The sequence below is a fragment of the Balaenoptera acutorostrata genome, chromosome 9 (assembly GCF_949987535.1).
Source record: "Balaenoptera acutorostrata chromosome 9, mBalAcu1.1, whole genome shotgun sequence".
NCBI classification, from domain to species: Eukaryota; Metazoa; Chordata; class Mammalia; order Artiodactyla; family Balaenopteridae; genus Balaenoptera; species Balaenoptera acutorostrata.
In genome coordinates this window covers 480,795-504,636 of record NC_080072.1, presented here as the reverse complement: position 1 = coordinate 504,636, position 23,842 = coordinate 480,795, and the positions used below count along the sequence as shown (strand labels likewise).

The 23,842-nt window shown below is 60.2% G+C and overlaps 2 protein-coding genes across 5 annotated transcripts; one reads left to right on the top strand and one right to left on the bottom strand.

Annotated features, from left to right (window-relative positions):
- Positions 1-31: 31 nt before the first annotated feature.
- Positions 32-20,122, bottom strand: LRRC56 (leucine rich repeat containing 56). Its single transcript, XM_057553583.1, has 13 exons — positions 18,095-20,122; positions 16,233-16,306; positions 15,561-15,751; positions 13,454-13,541; positions 12,863-12,923; positions 4,868-4,964; positions 4,603-4,797; positions 3,634-3,817; positions 3,042-3,218; positions 2,898-2,962; positions 2,657-2,799; positions 2,297-2,430; positions 32-977 (listed from the first exon to the last, which is right to left on the bottom strand). Exons 3-13 carry the CDS (start codon positions 15,735-15,737, stop codon positions 685-687), a joined length of 1,614 nt encoding a protein of 537 aa, XP_057409566.1. The 5' UTR covers positions 15,738-15,751; positions 16,233-16,306; positions 18,095-20,122; the 3' UTR covers positions 32-684.
- Positions 20,123-23,125, top strand: HRAS (HRas proto-oncogene, GTPase). Of its 4 annotated transcripts, XM_057553582.1 has the most exons (6): positions 20,123-20,266; positions 21,478-21,639; positions 21,806-21,984; positions 22,075-22,234; positions 22,325-22,406; positions 22,760-23,125. In XM_057553582.1, exons 2-5 carry the CDS (start codon positions 21,529-21,531, stop codon positions 22,385-22,387), a joined length of 513 nt encoding a protein of 170 aa, XP_057409565.1. In that variant the 5' UTR covers positions 20,123-20,266; positions 21,478-21,528; the 3' UTR covers positions 22,388-22,406; positions 22,760-23,125. The 4 variants fall into 4 exon arrangements, with proteins under 4 accessions (XP_057409565.1, XP_057409563.1, XP_057409564.1 ...); XM_057553580.1 differs by lacking the exon at positions 22,325-22,406 and having other exon boundaries at positions 20,124-20,266; XM_057553581.1 differs by lacking the exons at positions 20,123-20,266; positions 22,325-22,406 and adding an exon at positions 20,332-20,349.
- The last annotated feature ends 717 nt before the right edge of the window (positions 23,126-23,842 follow it).

Genomic DNA, 23,842 nt, shown 5'->3' with positions numbered 1-23,842 from the left:
GAAAGCGCCGGAGGCAGGCGGTGCCAGCTGCATAGTTTATTGAACCAACGCCGCCTACCAAGTAAACCGCATTTCTGTACACCTGACAGTCGAAAATGATTCGCGAAAATGATTCGCTTGGTTTCCGGGTATCCGGCCCCAAGAGGAGGGAGCTGGCCACCCCATCCCCGCGCGGGGAACCCCACAAGTCCACCAGGGATGGGAGGCGTGGTTGCACCCTGGTTGGCCTAGGGCAAGCGCCTCTGCTCGGGACCACGGCAGCCCAAGGGTGGCTCAGAGCCCTGGGGCAGCTGGAGGGCTGGCCAGGGGATGGACAGGGCCCAGCTCCAGCCTGGGCCCAGTCTGCTCTCTTCCAGGCCTACTCCTCCTGGGAAGGCCAGGCCACACGGAAGAGGTGGGCAGCTGGGCCAGCGGTGGCGAGCTGGACCATCCTATCCTGGGCTCTCCCTCTTCCCACCCTTGGTGGTCCCAACTCCTAACTTCCCTCTACCAAGAGGGTCCTCTCCTGTACCAGGCTGACTTCCCACCCCCCAACACACCCGCCCAGGTGCTCTGGGTTCTGTGAGGCCAGAGTTCACACGGGGGCTCCCACGATCGCCCTGGGGCCCTTGCCTACCGCCCAGGCCAGCCTGGCAGTGGGTAGTGGTGTACACTAGGGGTGGGGTTGGGCTGGGGTCATGAGGTTCAGGTGCGGCATGCACCGGAGGCTGGGGGTCTGGCCGCTGGATCTGGTGCTGGCTTTGGGCCTGGACAGCCTTCGGCTCGAGGGCTGGGGCCTGAGGCCACCTCTAGGGCTCTCAGAGCAGTCACTGCAGCCAGCCCCTGACCCAGGCCAGGCCCCAGACTACCCAGGGCTCTGAGGCGACGCCCCCGGAACTGCAGATCTGTGGACCCCCAGGAGCTGCTGCCCCTGTCAGATGGCATGAGGGACTTGGGAGGAGAGGGGGTCAGGTTGTAGCCCAAGGTCCTGGAAGGCTCTGGAAAAGAAGGAAAGAGCACGTCAGACAAGGGCCCCCAAGGAGTCACTTGGGGCAGTCACCATGGGCAGGGCTGCAGTGTCCACTGTGGCTCCTCCCCTTAGCCCTTCACCCCCCCCCAAGGCAGCACCCCACTGCCCCACTTCCTGTGCTCCCCAGGGAAGCTGTGGCCCCTCGGCCCTGTGACCTCTGACCTTTGCTTGAGCTGGACCCATCTCTGGGGAAATCTGGGCTCTGGCTTTGGGTCACTGGGTCCTGTCCCCCAGGGCATGCTCACAGGCTGGTGGCCCTGGGGCAGTTCCCAAACCTCCCCTATAGAGCGAGGCCCTGGCACCCACCTGAGGGCAGGCTGGGTGCGTGTGTCCGTGGTCACCCAGAGCCCACCCGGGCCCGGACTGGAGTAGGAGGTCCTGGCACCCCTTTGTCCCTCACTGGCTGTCACCCCTCCAGCCACTCCTCCTGGCTGCCTGCCAGCTCCCCCTCCACCTTTCCACCCCTCCTGGCTGTCTCGTGGCCCACCTTCCCCAGCCCCTCCGCACAGGCCGCAGCCGGCACAGGAAGTGCAGAGCTTTGACCTGCCCTGTCCCTGCTCCATCCTGGCTTCCTTGATGCGCACCCGCCCCCAATGCCACGCCACCCCGGAGGGTCATTGGGCCAATCTTGCAGCCTACACTCCTGTGGCCCCTGCTTACAACGCCCCCTCCCCAGGTTTGCCCACCCAGCTGTCCTGCCAGTCGGTTCAGACCCTTCCTCCAGGAAGCCTCCCTGGGGCCTGATGGGTGAGGGGTCTCTCTGCCTCACAGGCTCTGCATTTGCTCCTCTCAGCCATGGTCACTCTGAAGCCAGTGTCCCTGAGGGAGGGCCTCGCCTGGCTTAATTCTGTGTCCTGAGCCCAGCATAGGCCCTGTCTGCAGAGGAAGGGCAGTACCCCTCCCCGCCTTGGTCTCCTGCCCATCTACGGTGGCCTTGCTCCCTTTGCCGGCCTTGTGCCATGCTCCCCTCAGGACTTCTGGTGGGCCTGACCTGCTTGTTGATCCTGGCCCCTCATTGCCCCCACCCTGGGGCCACTTGCTCTTTCATTCAGGACCCCTCTGGCCTCTGCTCACACTGCCCTTCTCTGGAGGGCCTTCTCTCTGTCTCTCACCCAGCCCCGGTGGCCACATGGTCCCATGGGCTCAGGGGAGGGGGACTTGGGGTTGGAACCCCTCGGTCATGAGACCCCACCCCCAAGGGAGGACCTCCCTGTCCCACCCATCTCAGAGCCTGGCTGAGGAGGGGGCAGAGCCAGTCTGAGCCGGTGTGCGCGGTCACGCCGGTACCTGGGGCCAGGCTCGGGGGGCTGGGGCGAGTCTTGGGCCCAGCCTTGTCCTGCTCTTCTTCAGGGCCCCTCTGTGGGCTCCCGGGGGTGGCGGCCCCCTCCTCCCGGGACTCCAGGCACCTACTGGGGAGGGGACTGGGGTGCGGGGAGGGGAGACGCTGCAGCCCTGCCCCTCCTTTGGAGCCAATCCCAAATGAGTGTGACTCTGGGCTGGTCCCCCAGCCTTGGGCTCCCATGACCAGCCCCTCCAGCCACCCGGAGGACCAGCGACCACTCAGCCAAGGCAGGTCCCAGCCATAAGCCCCCGCCTGTCGGGACACACAGGCTGGCAGGGCCAGGGTGGGGGGCATGGAGCACCCACCGCAGGCGCAGCTCCCTCAAGGCCGGAAGCCCGGCCGAGGCCAGGCGGCGGCGGCTCTCTGCAGGGTCAGGCCCTGGGGCGGAGGCCCGGGTGGCCAGGTCTTCCGGCCCGGGAGGCGGCAGCCTCTGTGGGTGTGCCCCAGCCTGGGGAGGGAGGGGCTGGTTCAGGGGCACAGCCTTCGGGGGGTGCCGGGGCAGGCGCGTCAGGCCGGGGCACGGCCTTCGGGGGGAGCAGGCTGTACCTGGCACTGGTGCCGACGCTCGTGCAGGCCTTTGGTGGGGTTTCCACAGAGGACCCGGCCGGCACCTGAAGAAGAGGGTGCGGCTGGGCCTAGTTTGGGACTGAGGGGCTACAGGGCAGCTTCACGCCGAGGTGGGTCGCCTACCGTGGGTGAGGCTGCTGGCGTCGTCCTCTGGGGCTGGGCCCTGGGGAAGAAGGCCTTCAGGCAGGAGGCCCCCGGGGACCAGCAGGGAGCGGGGCCAGGGCCTGGGGGCCCTGCGCTGGGTCTCAGGTGAGCATAGCTCGGGGCTGAGCCTCCAAACAGGGGATCCGTGGGGACGACCTGCACAACGGTCAAAATCAGAGGTCATCACGGCCCACGCCAGCTGGCCACCCAGGAGCCCCCCAGCTGAACCCTGTCCACGGAGCAGGGCCCCCCACCACCCAGCATCTGTGTGCCCGAGGCCCAGCGCCACCAGGGGGCAGGTTTGGCCCTCCTTTCCCCCTGAGGATGGTTGGGGAGGCCCCCACCAGGGTTGCTCACAGGGAGGGTGTCCTGGCCTGGGGGTGGGTGTGCAGGGCTCTGGGGACGGGGCAGGCGGGGGTGGGGTGGGGTGGGGTGGTGGTTTGAGGCTGAGAAGCGACACGAGGCGGCTCTCCGTCTCTGAGAGACCTGTGGGCGGGGCCAGGGGTGGGGGAGTGGAGCCCTCTCCTGGGGCAGCCCCAGCCCGAGGCCCCTGGACGGCTTCCGTCTGTACCCAGCCCGGGGAGCAGGCTGTGCAGGACGCTGCCCTCCTTGATGGCCTCCTTCACCATGAGCCAGTCGTGGTCCAGCTTCCGGGAGGTCGGCAGGCGTGTGTGTGTGGCCGGCAACTCATCCAAGACCTGCAGCTGGGGGATGAGCTTCCTGACCTCTGCCCGGTAGTTGTAGCCCTGGGGCACCTGCGGTGGGGGTGGCAGGCCTGCGTCCGGAGGGCCCGTCAGGCCAGCATCGCCCCATAGCCGCTGTCCCCAGACCTGCTGGGGGGCAGTGCAGGGGAACTGGGGGGTCGGGGATGCCATCTCTCTCTGCCCAGGCTTCCAGGCCAGCCAGGGTCACTCTGGGACAGCAGGGACTGCAGGGGCCCTGGGCTCTTACCCACGCATGATCTCACTCTCTGGGCTCACTGCCAGGGTCCAGGGGTGCCCTCTGGCCTGCGGAGCTGCCTGAACTCAGAGCTCCAGCCCAGTGGGCGGCCGCTGTGCGTGGGCACCATGAGTAGCTGGGCAGGCGTGTGAGCTCTGGGTGTTCACGGGCAGTGCGGGGGTGTGTGCAGCCGCGGGCGGTGTGCACAGGCCCCCGGCTCACGAGCAGCGCTGCAGGGGCTGGGGCTGCCTCTGAACGGGGCCTGCACGGGTGTGTGTATGTGAGCGTGTGTGCTTGTGTACACGACCCTAAGTGGAGACTGTACAGAACACGCGTGGTTCCCCATGGCGTGTGCACAGACCTCTTGGGGTGTACGCGTGGCCCTTCGGAGTCCGGTCCTGGCCCAGGAGGACAAGCTGGCAGCCACCGGGCCTCCAGCCACATGGGAATGAGCTCCCAGTGAAGAAGCCCCGGCAACAAGCGGGCGTGCCCTAGGCGTGTGCCCTGGGATACCCGGCGACCCGGCCGGCATTCAGGCGGGCAAAGCAGTGCCTGGGCCAAGAGGCTGGAGCTACAGAGCGCCGCCCCGCCCGGTGCCCACCTGGTGGGCGGGGCCGGGCCGCAGGCATAGCGGGTTGCCCTCCAGGGTGAGCGAGGCCAGCCGCGGGCACAGCTGCAGGTAGCACAGCTGCCCCGGGTCCTCCACGCAGTTGCTCTCCAGGTCCAGCACCTCCAGCTGCTCAAGCAGGCACAGCGGGCTCAGGTCCGAGACGTCGTTGTAGGAAAGGTACAGTTCCTGGGGGGCACGAGGGGGCTCAGTCAGGGCCCCTGGGCCCCCTGCACTCCCCAGAGCACCGCAGACCCACCTTCAGGGCCGGGAAGGAGCCGATGCCGTCCAGGTCAGCCAGGCCGCAGCGAGCCAGCCACAGCACCTGCAGGCGGCCCAGGGAGGTGCCCAGGTCCCTGCAGAGGTTAGGGTTGGCTGGTCAGTGCTGTCCTGGGGCGGAGGGTCGTGTCTCGGTGGCCGTGAAGGCCCTGTGCCACGCCTCCTGCCCAGCCGCCACCCACATCTGGCTGTCTCCAGGTGCAGGGACAGTTGTGACTGGCTTGGGTGGCCTCCAGGCCGAGGAAGGGGCTCCAGAGCCCCCGGCCCCCTGTCTTCCCTCCTGGCTGCAGCCGCCTGTCTTGGGCACCTTATCCAACCCCTGCAGGGTCCGGGCCTGGCCGCGGGAGCTGCCCTCGTGCTAGACGGCCGCTGCCCGCTGCAGTGGGTGTGGGCGAGATGTCCCCTCCCCAGCGGGGTCAGCCGGGGTGTCCTCCCTCCTTCCTTGCCCCCGGCCTCTTTTGTGGATGATTTCCCTGTGTCACAGCCCGTCCCCTTGCCCCCACCTGGGACTTGTTTGTGCCACCCTCCCTTGGTGGCCGCTCCCCTGCCAGTGGGCAGGCCGGGGCTCTCCCATCTGCCCCCGACCTCAGTGGGCCCCACCTCTGCCCACGGGGTCCTCTCAGCCTGGGTGACCCTCGTCTCCTGTCCGGGCACCGGCCCACTGTTGCACATCCTTTCCATCAGCTTCTGGGATGTTCCCTTTTGTATTTTCTCTCCTCGCGGTCTCTGCTCTCATATCTGGAGCTCAGCCTCTCACGTGTGGTCTCTGAGAAGGAGCTTGTTCTCATCCCTTCTCTCTCCCATTTCCATCTCTTTGCCTTTCCTCTGCTTTCTGGGAGATTCTCTTGTCTTCCAACAATGCCGGTAACATTTTTTGTCAGCCCTCATACATTTAATTCCCAAGCGCCCTTAGTTGTTCTCTTATCTTATTTCATGGCATTCTGTTCTTGTTTTGAGGGTGCAAAGAAGCCATGTCTTCTTCTGTGTCTCTCAGAACATTCACTGAAGGTGCCTGGACGTTTTACTCCCCTCCTGGCATTGTCTGCTTCCTCTGGGGTCCTGTGGGTTTGTCCTGACTTTTCCCTTTCATGCTGGGGGTATTGCTATATTCCTAATTATACTATTAATAGCTTCTTGGGCATTCAGATTGGGAGTGAGGGTCTGAAATGCTGCCTGGAAGTGCTGACTCACTGGAGATGCTGAGGTGAGGGGCTTCCCTGCGGTGATGAGGTGGTGCACGTTGGTCCTTGCTGGCCACCCTGCCCTCCCTGCCCCGGCTCCAGCAGCTCTGGTCTCCCCATGGTCCTGAATCGCACCTGCACTGTGGCACCCCGGGTCTTGGCATCTGCTCTTCCTCCTGCTTTGGGGGCTCTGCCTGCTCCCCTGGTCCACGTGAAGCCGCCTCCTCACCTCTGAGGTGTTCCTGGCCTGCCTCACCTTTCTGCATCGCTGGGGCCCATCTTCCGGTTCACAAATTCCCCTTCGGTTACGTCTCATCCACCGATTAACCTGTATGTTGCGTTTTTTGTTTTTTGTTTTAAAAGGTTAGACTTTATTTTATTGCCTAGATTCTATTTTTTTTAATTAATTAATTTATTTTTGGCTGTGTTGGGTCTTTGTTTCTGTGCGAGGGCTTTCTCTAGTTGCGGCAAGTGGGGGCCACTCTTCATCGCGGTGCGCGGGCCTCTCACTATTGCGGCCTCTCTTGTTGCGGAACACAGGCTCCAGATGCGCAGGCTCAGTAGTTGTGGCTCACAGGCCTAGTTGCTCCGTGGCATGTGGGATCTTCCCAAACCAGGGCTCGAACCCGTGTCCCCTGCATTGGCAGGCAGATTCTCAACCACTGCGCCACCAGGGAAGCTCTGTATGTTGCGTTTTTTAAGTTTTGTGCTGTTACCGTAATCTCCACCTTTAGTTACAGAGATTCCATGTTTCTCCCCCGTCTATTGCCTTCAATGCATTTTCCAATCATCTTTTAATTGGCTGAAATTTGCGTCTCATGATTCCTTCAAGAGGGGCTAATCAAACTATTTTCCTTAATCTCTTACTCATTCCAAAATGTTGGCTGGGTATGAAATTCTTGATTCATACCGTCTTTCTGCTGGGCTGTGTAGACATCATTCTACTGTCTTCTGGCTTTGAGTGTTTCTATGGAGAAGTCTGAGGAAAACTTCCTTTTTTTTCTCTTCTTAAAGGAAGACTTGATCTCTTTCCTTGGCTGCCCCCAATATGATCTGTGTCTTGAAGTCCAGGAACTTTATTAGGATATGTTTCAGGGTTGGCAATTCAGTTTCAGTTTTTTATTTCAATCTGTAGATGAAAGTTTTCTTTTATGTCTGACAAGTTTTCTTTATTCTTTAAACAACTGTTAGGTTCTATTGTTTCTCTTCACTTCTGCAAAGATTACAATTCTGCACATGCCAAGCCTCTGCTAGCTGCCCTCCAGGATTCTTTTATTTTTTATTTTATTTTTTAAAATTAATTAATTAATTTATTTATTTTTGGCTGCATTGGGTCTTCGTTGCTGTGTGCGGGCTTTTCTCTAGTTGCAGTGAGCAGGGGCTTCTCTGTTGTAGTGCATGGGCTTCTCATTGCGGTGGTTTCTCTTGTTGTGGAGCACGGGTTTTAGGCGCACAAGCTTCAGTAGTTGCAGCATGTGGGCTCAGTAGTTGTGGCTCGCGGGCTCTAGAGTGCAGGCTTAGTAGTTGTGGTGCACGGGCTTAGTTGCTCCGCGCCATGTGGGATCTTCCTGGACCAGGGCTCGAACCCGTGTCCCCTGCATTGGCAGGTGGATTCTTAACCACTGCACCACCAGAGAAGCCCTAGAAAGTTAGATCTTTAAATATATTTATAAAAAACTGGAAGGAGTAGAATAATTAAGCTAAGCATTCAGCTCAAGGAGCTGGAAAAAGAACAACAGCAAATAACAAAAGAACACGAAGGAAAGATGTAATCAAGATTAGAATAGAACCAGTAATAACTAGAAAAACCATAGAGAAGATTAACAGAGCCCAGTGCTGATTCTTTAAAAACTTAATAGACAATCCTCTGGCAGGACTGATCAAGGATGAACAGAGGGACAATGCAAATAAATGTATGGAACTTAAAAAGAGGAATAATTATGACTATAGCAGCAATTTAAAACAACAAAAACCATTATGAACAAACTATATACCAACATTCATGAAAACTAGACAAAGCTGGTGCCAAAAGAAAGAAAACTAGACTAATAACCACTAAAGAAATTAAACAGTGATTAACACCCCTCCCCCCACCCCCGCCAAGTCCCTGGATCTGGATCAGCTTTAAAAGTAAAATCTATCATGGAATAGACAATCTCTATCTTCCACAATAATTTCTTGTACAGGAAATTTCAAAAAATTAAGCAGTTGAAGAGAACAATAAAAGGGAGGGCCCCGTCTGAGTCAGTCGTTGATTCCAGGACCAGAGAAGTACAAACTGGGGAATTAAAGCACTATCACTCATGAAGACTGATGTGAAAATTGCAAAGCAAATATTATTTTAACGTTACAGTGATTTAAAAATAACTCATCAAGTAGTGTTACTGCAGGAATGTAAGGATGAATTACCATCACAAAATCTGTCAGTGGAATCCAGTGCATAAATAGACTAAAGGAGAAATATCATTTTATAATCATGTCAATAGATGCAGAGGAACCCAGACACATACCCGTTAAGATCGGGAACAAACCAAGGATGCCTGCTACTGTCATTGCTGCTGTCTAACATCGTACTGGCTAGTAGATCCTGGCCAAAGCAATAAGACAAGAAAAAGGAGCAGGAGGATTTGAGTGAAAGATAGCACTCGTAACTTGCTGATAACATCACCATCAATACAGAAATGCATCTGAATTAACAAATTATTTGAATTAATAGGAGAGTTTGGCAATAATGTTAAATACAAAACAAAGGTACACTATTGCCAGAGGCAATAGACCCATTTATAAAAATCAATTGTCTTATTGATTTAAAAAATCTATTCTAGGAAATCCAAAAAAGAGGGCATATATGTATACATATAGCTGATTCACTTTGCTGTACAGTAGAAACTAACACAATATTGTAAAGCAACTATACTGCAATAAAAGTTAATAAAATAAAAATTTAAAAAATCTATTCTAAATCAGCATAGTGTTTCTCTAAATTTGCAACAATCAAACAGAATACAGCAGAATCAGGACCTCATCCATGATTATAAAAATACTATAAGTATGTGGGAATTAATTCAGTTCTGGTTTCAGGGAGCCCTGCCTTCAGAGGAGGCTGGTGTCCTGCCCTGTCCCAAGTGGCAGAGGGGTGCACAGGTGGGGGTCCTGGTTAGCCCACTCCAATCATAATTCCAATCCCTTGCTAGTGGTTGGTGTAAGAGAGTGTATACATGATACAGTTCCGGCCAAAGAAACACAGAAGAATGCTGGGAACCTTCTTGTTCTTACTGATGGACACAGGAGGGCACATTTCCTGTTACGGGATGAATTGCATCCTCCCCCCACCCCCAAATTCATATGTTGTAGTCCTAACCTCCAGGACGTCAGAATGTGACCTGACGTGGAAACAGGGTCTCTGAAGATGTAATTGGTGGAGATGAGGTGGGCCCTAATCCAATATGACTGGTGTCCTTACAAAAAGAGGAAAATTGGATCCAGACACAGGGAGAAGAAGGCCACGTGAGCTGAAGGCAGAGATTGGGGTGATGAGTCTACAAGCCAAGGAACGTCAAAGGTGGCCAGCAAACCCCCAGGAGTGAGGAGTGAGCTGGGTTCTCCCTCTGCCTCAGAAGGAGATACACCTTGATCTTGACTCATGGCCTCCAGACCTGAGGGAGTCAGTTTCTGCTGTTCAAGACACCTGGTTCGTGGTGCTTTGTTCAGCAACCCTAGAAGACTAGCTACCACACTCCCTCAGCCCACCAACGTGGCTGCAGCAGCCCCAGGCATGGGGATGGGGGCCACATCCTGAGGGGCCACCGGCTGAGTGAGCCACCACCGGGCTCCTTGTGTGCCCTCAGAGATAGGGATTCTCACCTGTTCTGTTCCCTGACATATCCTCTGTGCTTAGAACAGGGTTTGGCCCGTGGTCCTTAGGCACTTAAGGGATAAACAATTTCTCACTGCTCAGGCCGGTTGGATGCAGGTTTCTGTAACTTGCAGCTGAAAGCGTTCTAACCTATGAACTTTACAGAAGAAGTTTAAAGACTCTATTAAAAACATTAAAGCACACATGAATGGAGAGCTATACCATATTCATGGGTGTATATAACGTAAAAATTAACCCAAATGAGCATGTGACTTTTTAAAATTCCAAAACAAAACAAAACAAAATCCTGAAAGATTAGGGTGTGTGAAACCCAGCAAACTGATCGTAAAACTCAAATGCAAGAATAAGCTTTTAGGAATAGCTAGGTCAGTTTGGAAAAAGGAAAACTAAGATGAGGGTAACATGTTACAGATTAACACAAAGCCGCGCCAATAAAGACTGTGACAATGGAGAGCTCCTCACTCCGCCAGCGTGTCTGCGTGGGCCTGGGGTAGACGATGCTGGGAAAACCGACTCACCAGGTGGTGCTAAACAGAACTGGGTCCCCATCTCATATCAGGAGTGGAAGCAACCTCGCAGATAAGTAGGATTAAAGACCCGAAAGTGAAAAGTGAGACCGTAAGTGAATAGAAGAAAAAGTAGAATATCTCCAAGACCTCGGGGTGCGGACAAACCTCCTAAAAAACACCCACAACACCAGCCAGAACTGATGGACTGGAACAAATCAAAATGAGGGGTTTCTGCTTAAGTGAAAGCCACCATGGTCTGAGTTCACGGGAGGAGGAAGGGTGGAGAGTCTTCAGGGGACACACACACGATTAAGTTGTAGCGAGAACTGTCCCTTCAATCATTTTAATGATCTCCAAGTTAGTTGTTGAGTTTCAGAGATTGTTACTGTGGTTTCCCCACACAGTGGTCCTGGTGAAGGATGCTCTTGTCGGATGCTGGCTGGCCTGGAAACCAGCCCCATCTGTCCTCACGTCAGTGACACTTTCAGGGGCTGAATTCTCTCTCAGCTTCGGATGAAGTGACAGCCATCACATGAAAATTACTTTCCAGTCCTCATAACACTGCCTGAGGTTTTAATGGCTTGACTATCTCTGTCATCAGCTAAGCTGTAATACTACTTCATTGCACTGTCATATTGAATTAGTTTCCTTTTACAAATATTTGTTTACTATCACTCCGTGGAGATTTGCAAACAACATTCGGCCAAGTTTCAGGATTCGCTAACAGACAACTTAAAAATTCCTTACATTTTTCACTGTCGTTTTCAAGGAACAGAACACATGTTTTATATAAATCATGATTTTTTTCTTGGAATTGATTTTGTTTTTGAAATCAAATATTTTGTTTTGTTACAAATGGTAACAAATATTTAATTTTATACCTTCCACTTCTCCTTGTAGTTTCCATCCTTTATTTCATACGTTTTCTATATATTTTATTGTTCTTTGAGCTAATTTGTAAGCCTTAATAATGAAGGAGTAAATATGATTTTCTTTGTCTTTGTTAACTTAAAGTATTGACGTCTCTGTCAGAATATTGCTGAACCATGTATCAGTACTAAAGGCAATTCCGAGAGCCCGCTTTCCAGACCCTTCCTTGCAGGCCCAGGAGCCACGCAGGAGCCATGGAAGCTGGCATCCGCCTGCTTGTCCCTGCCCACAGGGGCCACGTGGCCTCTGATCTTCTTTGCTTCCACTTCTAGGATTTCAGGTGTTTTTCAAATTCTTTTTGATGTTTATTCGACAAACAGCAGTACAAATAGGAAAAATCGTGCAAGGCTGCTTAATGAATACCTTTATCATCTTCCCTGGAAATGACTGGATACTTACAGCCCATTTAAAACATCAGGAGAACTTTCTAGAATTGGGACTGGCCTCCCGCTGCCCCAGGACGGCTGTCTGGCCGCATAAAACCAGCAGGGTTGGGCTTCCCTTGTGGGCCAGTGGTTAGGAATACGCCTGCCAATGCAGGGGACGCGGGTTCGAGCCCTGGTCCGGGAGAATCCCACATGCTGCGGAGCAACTAAGCCCGTGCGCCTGCGCTCTAGAGCCTGCGAGCCACAGCTGCTGAGTCCGCATGCCACAACTACTGAGGCCCATGCGCCTAGAGCCCGTGCTCCGAAACACGAGAAGCCACCGCAATGAGAAGCCCACGCACCGCAATGAAATGTAGCCCCCACTCGCCACAACTAGAGAAAGCCCGCACGCAGCAACGAAGACCCAACACAGCCAAAATTAAATAAATAAATAAATTTATAAGGAAAAAAAAAAAAATCCCAGCAGGGTTTTCCTGACACCCATTTTGTTCAAACACCCAATAAACTCTGATACTACTTCAGCTTTGTTCTTTCCAGCCCGACGAAGTAAGAAAAAACCTTAATCTGTCCTGAGTTTTGCATTTTGTCCTTTAAGCTATTAAGATGCCGCTGTGTTTCACGTGGGGTCTGAGGTCCGGCTGGTCAGCAGCGGCCGTGCTCCTCTGCTCGTCTCGCTGGGCTGATGGGGGCCGGCTCAGGCCCCAGCTACGGCCCCACCAGCACGGGGACACAGCCCTGGGCTGTGGTGAGGGGTGTGGGGACGCCCCAAATCCAGAGGCTGGTTGGTGATGAGCCGCCCAGGCTCGCGGGTTGGGGGTCCTCTGCCGAAGGTCAGTGGGCGCCTTCCGGGCACCACAGGGAGGTCCCTGGAGACCTCGTCAGCCACAAAACCTGGCGTGGCCAGCCCGACCCTGACTGCAGGCTCCGGGTGGCTGGCGTCACCCTCAGCGGGGCCTCCCGCTGACCAGGGGTGGGCGACGTGACCAGGGGTGGGCGTTAGGGCCGGGAGCCGGAGATAGTGGGAGGCCCAGGACCCCACCCAGGCCGGCAGCACGCCCTCCCCTGTGACCACCGCGGGGGGTGGACACTCACCTCAGGGAGCCCAGGCAGCTGCCGTTCAGCTTCAGCTGGCTGAGGTTGGGCAGGTGCAGCCCTGTGGGGCCGCAGGAAGAGAGGTCAGCGCAGGCCCTGCCGCCCTTTGCACCTTCAGAGGCGTCAGCGCCCCTCGGCCCCTGCTGCCCGACGGCTGCTCTGAGGCCCAGGGGCAGCCTTGGGGCCACATGCCGATGTCTGAGGCCCGGCTCGAATGACACAGGCCAGCAGGGGAGGGTGCAGGAGGCACTCCGTGGGGGCAGAGGCACCCAGAAGGCCACGCGGCCACGGGACTCTGCGGGGAGGGGAGCCTGGCTGGCGCGGGTCTCGCCCACAGGCCGCCTCCCACGGGGAACTGCGGGCACGCCCAGACCACACACTGGGCTCCGGAGCACGGCCCCCCCAGCCAGTGTCCCGTGCTCTCAGGGCCCCGGGAGAGGGTTCTCAGTCCCTGGAGAGCAAGGTGCAGGGCAGGTCTGTGGGTGCAGTGGTCCAAAGACCAGAGCCTGCTGGGCAGGGCCCGAGCAGGCCGAGCCTTCAAGCACGGCCTGGCCGTGATGGTGGCGGGTGTGCACGGGGAAGGGCTCTCACCAAAGTTCCCCAGGCTGTTCTCGTGGGTGTTGACACACAGCTCCAGCACGCTCACCAGTCGGAGGTCATCCACCTGGGCCAGGGCCTGCTGCAGGGGTCGGTGGGGAGTCAGCCCTGAGAGCTGGACAGTAGTTACACACACCCCGCCCCGCCCCCTAGTGAAACTCCTGCTTTTGGCTGCAAGGCTGGAGCAGGTGGCAGGCATTTCCCTGCCTCACCCATGTTGACTGCGGCTACGATTGGCTCCAGCTGGACGATAAGTGTGATGTGACAGGAGTGGAGATTGTGATCCTGTGTGGCTGGTGGGGCCGTTGCCAGAGAAGGGCGTGCCCTGAGGTGTGCTGGTGTCCTAACGAGACCCATGGAACAGACCCAGTGCAGCTCGGGGCCTGAAGCCCAGCTCTGCTCAGCACGGCCGAGCCCCAGCCTCCTTCAAACCCATGGATGGTACACTTGCACTGTAAGCTGATGAGTTTGGTGGTTGTTTGTTACGCAGCATCACTATAGCAATAGCTGACTCATACAAAACTTGGGACTGAGGTGCAGCTCCAATAGCTACCATAACAAAAATGATGAAACGATGTGACACTGGATGGGGACTGGTGGGGGGGGGGTTGACGTGAGTGTTACTGAAACTGGAAAGATGGAGACCCAGGTCATGTGACAATGGAATTTTTGGTAAAAGGGTCTCCTGTAGTAACCTGGATGGCAGAAGATGCACACAATGAACCTGTGATGGGGGTGGAGAGGTGCCAGGCAATTGTGGGCAGAGTGAGCTGGCCACAGTTCACTGCATTTGATGAGGTTTTACAGAAGGCAGGGTTCAGAGCTGGTGGAGAGAGCCCAGGAGTCCTGGAACTCGTGGCTTGGAAAATAAAATGGCTTCTCAGCTCAAACCAGTAAAAGAAAAAACAAAGAAGGGCTTGGAGTTAGGATGACTCAGTAAGACTCAGCCTCAGGGAGAAAGCAGTTGCCACATGCTGGCGACACGCAGGACGGTCTGGGAGGACAGAGGCCTGAGACCCCCGGTTCCAGCGACCAAGGGAAATGCTTCAGCAGCCATGCTTTGGCACGGTGGGCACTGGACTCAAATACGTTAGGAAGCAAGGGTGGTCCTGGGGTGCTTGGGCCGCGCTCACACAGGCAGGCTCTCTCCCCCGCCAGGAGCTGGGTGGGGGAGGGGGAGGTCCCAGGGTGGACGGAGTGGCTCTGATCAAGGCGTGTCCCCAGCACCCAGCCCATGCAGCAGCGGGGGCCGGCGGCCTGACCTGACGGGTCCACGCTGGACCAGGACCCTGGGTGCTGCGGGCGCTGCAGGCCCGGCTGGAGGGTGGACACACAGGGGCTGCTGGGGGGTGTGGGGAGGGGGCCGGCGGGAGTGTCCTGTCCACCTGCAGTGACCAGACCTCGTGGACCCTTCTCCGAGTTGGTCAGGAAAGTGCGTGGGGACCTCAGGCAGCCAGGCTTCCTTCTGCTGAGTGTTGGTGGGTGCGTCACCCCAGGGTCTCCAAGGGTCCCTCACCTGGGTGCAAGTGTTTGTGCGGCTGGAGGGGTGCTGGGGAACGCCTGGCCCTTAGCGTGGCCAGCGACGGGCGGGGGGCATGGCCAGCAAGGGAGGGTCCGGTCACCAGGAGGTGCAGGGCTGCTCTCTGGGGTCACTGGGCAGGAACCTGCCGTCGAGACGGCTCTGCAGAACCTGCTGGGCCCCAGGGTGGGAGTGGGGGAGCGGCTGCCACCGCACCCCAGGTTTGGGAGAAAGGCTTCAACAACTGCGCCAGATGAGGTCAGTGGGACCCCAGGATGCCCCGCCCTGCAGACGCCTGCGCCCTCCTCTGCTCGCGGTTCGCTAAGTCTGTGCGCCACGCGCTTGGATGGGCTGTCACCCTGTTCCCCACAGGAAAGAGGGGCCTTCTCTCTAGTTCACGGAGGGGTCCCTGGAGCCCAGCGCACGGTAGGGGCTCAGCAAAGCTGTGGATGGGCCTGGCTCGGGCCCTTCTGCGGCCTGAATGCCTGGGGGACGTCTGTGTCACCAAGCACCTGGGGTCGACCCAAGGGTAGAGCAGGCACAGGGGCCCCAGCGGGCCAAGCCCAGCCCCCCGGCACTCACCAGTCGGGCAGGTGACAGGTGCTCCTCCACCAGCCGCTCGCTGCGGCTGCCCCCTCGGCTGCCCGGGGCCTTGCCCTGGGGGCGGGTGTTGTGCCGGCTCTGCCAGCTCAGCTCCCGCACTCGGACGCTGGCTCTGCTTGGCCAAGGCCCATGGGCTCTGTCCCAGGCCTGGTCCATTCACATCCAACCTGCTGGGTGTAGGCAGAGGGCAAAGCTGATCAGTCTCTGCTCTTCCTCTGATCCACAGCCCAGCCGAGACCCTGTGCAGCCCTTGATGTATCCACGCACACAGCAAGCCCCCGCAGCCCACCTCTGGCCCGGAGAAGGCTGTAATGGTGAAGCCCCGGCCTGCCTGGGGGCCTTGCCGTCTCCTCCCTCAGCCGGGGCTCACACTCCCGGCCTGGGCAGGCCGCCCTCCCTGTGTTTCTGCCCATGCTTCAGGGTCCATGCGGGGTGTCAGCTCCGGCCTACCCTCTGAGGCCCCATGTAGGCGGGGAGCGGGGCTGCCTCGAGGTCCCGTTTGCCCATTTGCTGCTGTAATCAGCAGCAGCCTCTGCCTCAGGGCTTGTGCTGTGTGTCCTTCTCCACCTGATGGTCTCTGACCCTGTGGGGCTCAGGACCAGGGTCTCAGGCACTGCCCCCCCACCCCTGTGCCCACTGAGACCCCCTCACCTGGAGGCAGCTGCTTTTTCCCACCGTGGGTCAAACATCTGGGCAAGAGGGCAGCATGTGGCCCCAGGCAGCACCTGCGAGAGAGACAGTCAGGTTGGCCTCCTGGCCAGGTCACCATGCTCGAGGGACCTGGGACAGGCTGGGCCAAGGTCACAGGGCCCAGAAGCGAGCAGGTGCAGAGGTGTGGGGCTGTCAGCCTGGGGCCTGGCCCTTAGGTCCTTTCAACCATCCTGATGGGGCACCTGGCCCGGCTGACTGGGAAGACAGCCATATGGGTGACCGACGCTAGGGTCCCTCTGGATCCATCCAATGCAAATGCTTGGTCTTCATTCAAATCCCCACTTCCCTCCATTCCCAACTCCACCCTCTCCAAAAGGGGTCCCCGGCCTGTTGCTCTGGACCATCCCCTGTGGGCTGGCCTCCCAGGCACCCTGACCCTCTTGGGCGTTACCCCCAGGCCCACAGGAGGTGGTCCACCTGCACCAGGCTCTCCTGGCATTGCTCCTTAAAGACACAGATGCCTGTGCCTGGTCCCAGACCCTGGAATCATCTCTGAGGGTAGAGCCAGAAGTCTGTACGGAAATCCTGGCTTCTTCCCTTCACCTTGGATCAGGGCCTCGCCGACCCCCACCCCTGTGCTCCCTCCCGACCTTCTTGGACTTACTACCTGATAAGACCGACCCCCTTCTACAGCCCTCAGTTCAGTTGAGTGAGTGCCTTGCCTGAGACAGCGTGAGCTCTGTGTGGGCAGGACACTCACCTGCCATGTCCAGTGTGCAGAACAGGGGCTCAAGAATATCCCCCCCAAAATCAGTGAATGTGGCAGATGCAGCTTCTGGCCACTGTTCTTGTCTATCACCCCCTGTGGATGGTCAAGATTCACCCTCCCCGGGGCGGGGGTGGTCAGCTAGCCTTTGACAGAGAGGGTGGGAGGGAGTGCTGGGCCTTGGGACAAGCTGCCTGGGCTCCACGTGCCCTCGTCTGGAAAGTGACCACACACCAAGGACCCAAGGAGGTGAAGGCCATGCAAGGGAGCCTCACGAAGAGCCTCATGGAATTTCTGGCCAGGATTTCTTTCCAAAAGTTCCTCTACTGCCTGCCTTTCTCCAGCTGGTGAAAGGCCCTGAGCCTCAAAGGAGGACCCCAGCACCAGGCCCCCTAGGAAGATGCTGCCCCTGCCTACCCCAGGGCTGCCAGCCTCGGGCTCTGGGAGAGGGACGGGCTGGCCAGGCTGTGGCCTGGGACACCAGTGGGCCACCCTCTTCCCTCTGTGCTTGAGAACAGCTGACCTGAGGTCCTGCCCATGACTAGGCCCAGAGTATGGGTCCAGATTAGCCAAAGGTCTTGGGGTCCAAGGAGCAGGGCCTGGGTTGGAGGCTGAGGTTCCCACTGAGACACTATCTCTTCTCATCTACTCACTGGCCTGGACCCGTCCACACTGTTCATGGCCCTGATCCCATCCTGCCCTGCCACTCTGTGAGCCCCCGAAGTTGGAAATGTGGTGGCCTTTCTCTCTCCACGGCCCAGACTAACACCAGCTCCTGGCCGGGCTCATCACCTCTCTGGGTCCCCTCCACCTGCTATCCCTTCTGAGGGTAGGGCCTCTCCCCTCCTAGGTCCCTATCATGGAAACTCCCAGAGTGGGTCCCTAGGCAGGGCTTGGGGTCCCTCCTGTCCTGGTGACCGCGAGACCCTCAGCAGGGCCAGGGGTTGTGGGATGGGTCCCCAGGGGACCAGATCTGACAATTGGGGCATCACTGGGACCTCACTGTCTTTCTGCTCCATCCCCGGCCTCAGTTTCCCCCCGACACGGGAGGAGACAGGCCTGCGGCCCCGGACCCAAAGGCGCTCTCGGCTCTCACCTGAGGGGTCGGCCCCGGTGCCCCAGCCCCGGGGGCTTGGTCCCGGGCGCCCTCCTTCGCCGGGCGCTCTCTTCGACTTGGGGTTGTTCTTCCGGCCGCGGGGTTGAGGGGCCTGGGCGCCAAGGCAACGGGGGCGGGGCCTCCTCTGAATCTGCAAATATTCATGAGCCGCGGGAATCTTCCGGCTCCGCGAAGCCGAGTCACGCCCCTCAGCAACGGTTGCTAGGGCCGGCGGGAGGGCGGGCGGGGTGGCGGCCAACCAGGTTGGGGGGGTTCGCGCGTGTCCCGCCCCGCACGCGCGGGAGCGCCCCTCGGGCCGGGAGGGAAGCTGGGGAGGTGAGACGCTGTCGAGACGGCGGGGCGCAGGCAGGCCAGGTGTCGGCTTCCGCAAAGGTGGTCTGAGGTGGAGACTCGCACCCACCTTTCTCAGGTGGTAGGCGCCCGTGTCGGGTCGTCCCTGAGGCCAAGGCCCTGCGGGATTTAAAGGAAGCGCCTTGGGAAAGGACCCTCTGAAGACGAGGGAAATGCAGACCTGGACTCCTGGAGGGGAGTCCAGAGTGTCCGCGCCGGCGAGAGGCGCCGTCACCCGTTTTCACTTATCCGCCTTTACTTCGCGTCTACGCGCGTCAGGCGCGAGCCGGGCTCCGTCGTGGCCGCGGCGCAGTGCGCGGGACGGCCAACCGGACACAGCCACGGCACGTGGGGTCGGCGCCGTGCCTGGGGCGGGGGCGGCCCCCCAGGGGCCTGCCGAGGTCAAGGCTTGCAGTGGGGTGAGCTCCTGGGCACAGCACGGAGCCGGCACGGGAGGGGGGCCGAACGGCGCGGAAGGGGTAGGAATGGAAGGAGGTGCCGGCTGAGCAGAAGGGGAGGTTTGGCCTTACCTGTAATGCACCATTCTTTCTTATAAACAAGGAGAATGTGTTTATGCGTTACTTTGAAATTTTTTAAAATGTTAAATCATGTACTTCTGAGAGTCTCTAAAGGAGATACAATGTGCGTATTTATGCTTGGGGTGGGGGAGTCTTCAATTCAACCCCTTATGGCAACTTTTGGGTTGGATTTCCTGGGTACCGTTTGGGCCTCAGGGTGAGCTTCTGCAGGGCTGGGCTCCGGGCTTTGGGGAAGCTGGGTGGGCGGGTAGTCTGCAGGGCCTGCCGAAGTTGGGGGAAGCTGGAGATCAGGGAGCGCGGGACAAGGGCCCTCTGCGGAGCCCGGGGCGGGGCTGCGCACTACGTAAGTGAAAAACAAGACCCCCCCGCACTGGGTAAAAAGATTGAGCCGGACTCGCTGCTCCGCGGGCTCAGACGTCCCCGCCCAGCCGAGGCGCCCTGCGCCGCCTGGCCCTGGGCGCATGGCTGAGCCGCGCCCAAGGACCCCGCCGAACCTGCCAGGCGTCCTGGGAGCCGGGAGGAGCCCCTTCCGAAGCCACCTGCACCTGACCCTCGTCCCGGCAGCCCCTCCGCTTTTCCCCGGCCTCGGGTCCGGGGGAGTCTGCGGTGCTGACCCCGCGGGCTCCACCCTCCCTGAGGCTCAGCCCTCGGGCTGTTCCCTCCGCTCCGGAACCCCTACGGTGTGCTGCGCGGCACGGCGCAGGGACGGCCTAGGGGGGCGTGGGCGCAGCTGTGCGCGCCGTGAAGGTGCCCAGGGGCCCGGCGCTGGGCTCCAAAAGCGGCGCAGGGGCTCGAATCGGACATCGGCGACCCCGCCCCAGTCCACACCCGGCCGCGGACCCGCTTCGCCGCGGGGTCTCTATCTCCCCGCGAGTCCCGCCTGTTCCCGGGAGAGTCCGGGCAGTCTCCGGATAAGTTGTCTCCCCCAGACCCCATCCCCAGCGGAGCCAACCCCGCAGGCCGCAGCCCACGAGGCCCAGCCGGGCGGGAACCGCCCTCCGCACAGCTCCCGGAAGCCCCGCCCGGCCGAGGCCTCTGACGGGCGGGCCTCTCGGCCAACCGGGGTGGGGCAGGGCGGGGCCCGGCGCGCGCGGCCAATGGCAGGCTGTGCCGGGCTGACGGACGGGCGCGGGGCGGGGCGTGCGCGGCCCGGTCGGGTGTCCGCCGCCCGCAGCCCGAACCGCACCCGCCGCGGACGGAGCCCATGCGCCGGGCGAGCCAAGTGCCCCGACCCCCGCCGCCGCCCCCGCCCCGGCCCCGGGGGCAGTCGTGCCAGTGAGCGGTGAGTGCGGCGGGGGCGGCGAGGGCCGGGCCGGGCGGGGGGCCTGCTGTCCTCGCAGGGCGCGCGGGCGCGCGGGGGCGCAGGTGAGCCGCGGGCGGCGGCGGGCGGCGGCGGGCGGGGCGCTGCGGCGGGGGTTGCGGGCGGCGGCTGGTCCGCTCTGCCTCACCCAGGCCAGCCCCTTCGGCTCCGTGTCCCGGGCCCTGTCTTCCGGGGCCCCACAAGTGCGCTGGGTGTCCCCGAGCGGAGGCCCGCCCGTGACCATGGCGCTAGGCGGGGTCTCCCACCCGCCAGAGACGCAAGGACTCCTGCGAAGAGCTCGGGCACCGGGCGGCCATCACATACACCAGACGAATCTGAGGTTTAGGAAGTCACTGCTCACTGTCCCCACAAGGGCATCCGTTCTTTAAGCATCACAAATTGGGGGCACCCCAGCTAGAGGCCTTGGCCCCAGGCCGTTTTCCTTTCTCACCTGTCTCCTTATTTCCGCACCTTCTTTGGGTCTTTTCCTGTGATCAGCTTCTGCTTCCTGGAGCCCTGGCCCCCTGCCCGCCTCCTCACCTTCCTTATGCTCTCCAAAGTTCTTCTGGTAGTGGGGCCCCGTGGGTTTCCCTTTATTTTTCCTTTATGTGGATTTTTTGTTTGGAGCTTAGCCCGAACTCGCCAAGGCAGGGGTACTTTCTGTCTGCTCGTCATCCTGTGCCTGGAGCAGTACCTGGCATGCAGTAGGTGCTCAGTGAATACTTGTCAAATGCACCAGCATGCCCGGGGGTGGGGGGGCCTGGAGCCGGTTGTCGGCTGCCACCAGCCTGTCCGGGCACGCTGCTGTGCCCGCCACTGTGGCAAGGCCTGTTCTCATGGGGGCGCTGGTAACCTCAGCCCACGGTGCTTCCAGTTCAGGCTTCTTGCCTACCCAGCAGCTTCTAATTCGGGTGCATGCTTGGGAGACGCCCTCAGCTGTCAGCCCTGCCTCTGGGGGGCCGGCTCCCTGCTTCTCTCACACAGTCATTAAATGCAGCTGGAGGCAGGACCCCCCTCCCACCTCTGGGCTGGAGGTGCCACAGGTGAGTGGCTGGGCCACCATTCTGGCTGCCGCCCCTGTTACCTGGATGTCTGGGCCCAGAGGGCAGGCCGGGCCTGGGCAGGCTGGCCCAGGGAGCTCAGCGGGCCTGCCCTGCGTGGTCTGGCCGTGCTGAGTGCCGCTTCCTCGGCAGGTGGGACAGGCGACCACTGCAGTGCCTTGTGCTGTGGTCCTTTGAGGAGCAATGACGGAGTATAAGCTCGTGGTGGTGGGCGCTGGAGGCGTGGGGAAGAGCGCCCTGACCATCCAGCTCATCCAGAACCACTTTGTGGATGAGTACGACCCCACCATAGAGGTGAGCTGGCCTGGCCCCTGTGCACAGCCTGGCTTCTGACACGGGCTTGTCTTCTACCCGCTCTGCAGGAGGGGTCTCTTCGTCATAGGTCCTGGGGGGCACGAGAGGAGCGAGGGAGGGTCCCATCCCTGGAGAGCCGGCTGTCTCTAAGCAGTGTCCTCCCCAGGACTCCTACCGGAAGCAAGTGGTCATTGATGGGGAGACTTGCCTGCTGGACATCCTGGACACGGCGGGCCAGGAGGAGTACAGCGCCATGCGGGACCAGTACATGCGCACCGGGGAGGGCTTCCTTTGTGTGTTTGCCATCAACAACGCCAAGTCCTTCGAGGACATCCACCAGTACAGGTGAGCTGCCCGCCAGCCCTCAGGGGCCTCCTGTCCTCCCTCAGGGGCCACGGGCAGCCTGCCCACCGGCTCACGCCTTCCCTCTTGCAGGGAGCAGATCAAACGGGTGAAGGACTCAGACGATGTGCCCATGGTGCTGGTGGGGAACAAGTGTGACCTGGCCGCGCGCACCGTGGAGTCTCGGCAGGCCCAGGACCTCGCCCGCAGCTACAGCATCCCCTACATCGAGACCTCGGCCAAGACGCGTCAGGTGAGCGGGCCCCCTGCCCCCGCAGCCAGCCAGGGCCCCGCCCCGCCCCGCCCGGGAGCCGCACTCACTGCCCCCTCTCCCTTGACGCAGGGCAGCCGCTCTGGCTCTGGCTCCAGCTCCGGGACCCTCTGGGACCCTCCGGGACCCCCGTGACCCAGCAGCCCCTCTCGCTGTAAGTCTCCCCGGATGGCAGGGCAGCGAGGGAGGCCAGGGCCCGGGTCTGGGCCGACACAGCTCCCGGGGGAGGTGGAGGTCCCTGGAGAGAGCTGCCCTGAGCCAGACCGGAGCGGTGACCCTGGGGCCCCCACCCCTGTGCCCCCAGATTGCCCCACGGGTCCTGGTCGGCCCCAGCCCTCAGCGGGCCGTGGGGGAGCTGCTGAGGACAGGCCTCTCAACGAGGTGGCCCTGGGGCCAGAGGGGAGCAGGGTCCAGCTCCCCGTTCGCGGGGTGGGGTGGAGAAGGGGCTGGGGTTCTGCTCGAGGCTGAGGCAGTGGTCCCCGCCCTGAGCTGGCCTCCTCTTCCCAGGGCGTGGAGGATGCCTTCTACACGCTGGTGCGCGAGATCCGGCAGCACAAGGCGCGCAAGCTGAGCCCGCCTGACGAGGGTGGCCCGGGCTGCCTGAGCTGCAGGTGCCTGCTCTCCTGACAGCGGCGTGGGTGTGGGGTGTGGAGGTGCCGGATGAGACGCGGGCTAAGGATGCAGGGAAGGAAGGACGTGCCGCCAGAGCCTGGCCCGCCCAGGTCGGTGGACAGAGTGACCGCGGGCCTCCCGGGACGCTTTGCACAGACTGTCATGAACTGACGCCGGCGGCCCCCAGTTGTCACTCTTCTCCAGCCCTGTCCTGGCCCACTGGGCACAGGCTGAGTCGCAGTAAATTATTTCATGTCTTGACCCTGGCATTTGGCTGAGGCCGGGAGGCTGCGGTGCGAGTGACCCCCCAGGAGGCATGCGGGAACCTCAGCTTCGCGCATCCGGCAGCTTCTCTGCCTCTGGGGGCCCCGGGTGCGTCCTGCGGAGACCTCTGGGTGCTGCGAGAACCGGCCCGTCTACCACTTAGCACATGCAACTTTATTCACCTTTAACCGGCAAGGGGGGAAACTGAGACCAAAGACTGTCCCTTCCCTGGTAGGGAGGCCTTCATAGGGAATGGCTGCGGGCCGGGGAGCTTCTTCGGACTCCGGGTGGGGTCGTATCTCCTGAGTTTTGGGGACCCTGGAAGGCAGGAACTGACTTTGGTGGAGGGCGGGACACAGCCTGCCGGGTCCCGCGGCGCCCTCTGCTCTGCCCCGTGGGGACCAGGTGGCTGCGTGGGGTCTGGCGTCTGGCTGGCCCTGCCCCCTGTGTGTGTGAGGGTGGCCCGCTGGCCCCTGCCATCCCCTCGTTGGAGGTGGCCTGTTGCTCCCAGGGCCACCTCAGGTCACCAAAGCGGCCTGTGGGGCCCATCCAGGCCCCAGGTGGCCACGTGCAGCCCCGAGAGGGCTCGCCTGGCCTCGGGCAGGACTCTGCACTGGCCAGGGCGGCCCCTTTAGTCATCATCCCAACTGTCGGGGTGCTCACAGCACCGCTGCCTTCCCGGGGCCCAAATTCAGGCCAGGCCAGGCGCTTCTG

Coding starts and splice junctions, on each gene's coding strand:
- HRAS (XM_057553580.1), top strand. CDS start 21,529: ATGACGGAGTATAAGCTCGTGGTGGTGGGCGCTGGAGGCGTGGGGAAG. Junction 21,985..22,074: donor GAGGACATCCACCAGTACAG/GTGAGCTGCCCG, acceptor TCCCTCTTGCAG/GGAGCAGATCAAACGGGTGA. Junction 22,235..22,759: donor CCTCGGCCAAGACGCGTCAG/GTGAGCGGGCCC, acceptor TCCTCTTCCCAG/GGCGTGGAGGATGCCTTCTA.
- LRRC56 (XM_057553583.1), bottom strand. CDS start 15,737: ATGGACCAGGCCTGGGACAGAGCCCATGGGCCTTGGCCAAGCAGAGCC. Junction 2,963..3,041: donor CGCCAGCAGCCTCACCCACG/GTAGGCGACCCA, acceptor CCTCTTCTTCAG/GTGCCGGCCGGGTCCTCTGT. Junction 2,431..2,656: donor TTGAGGGAGCTGCGCCTGCG/GTGGGTGCTCCA, acceptor CCCGCACCCCAG/TCCCCTCCCCAGTAGGTGCC.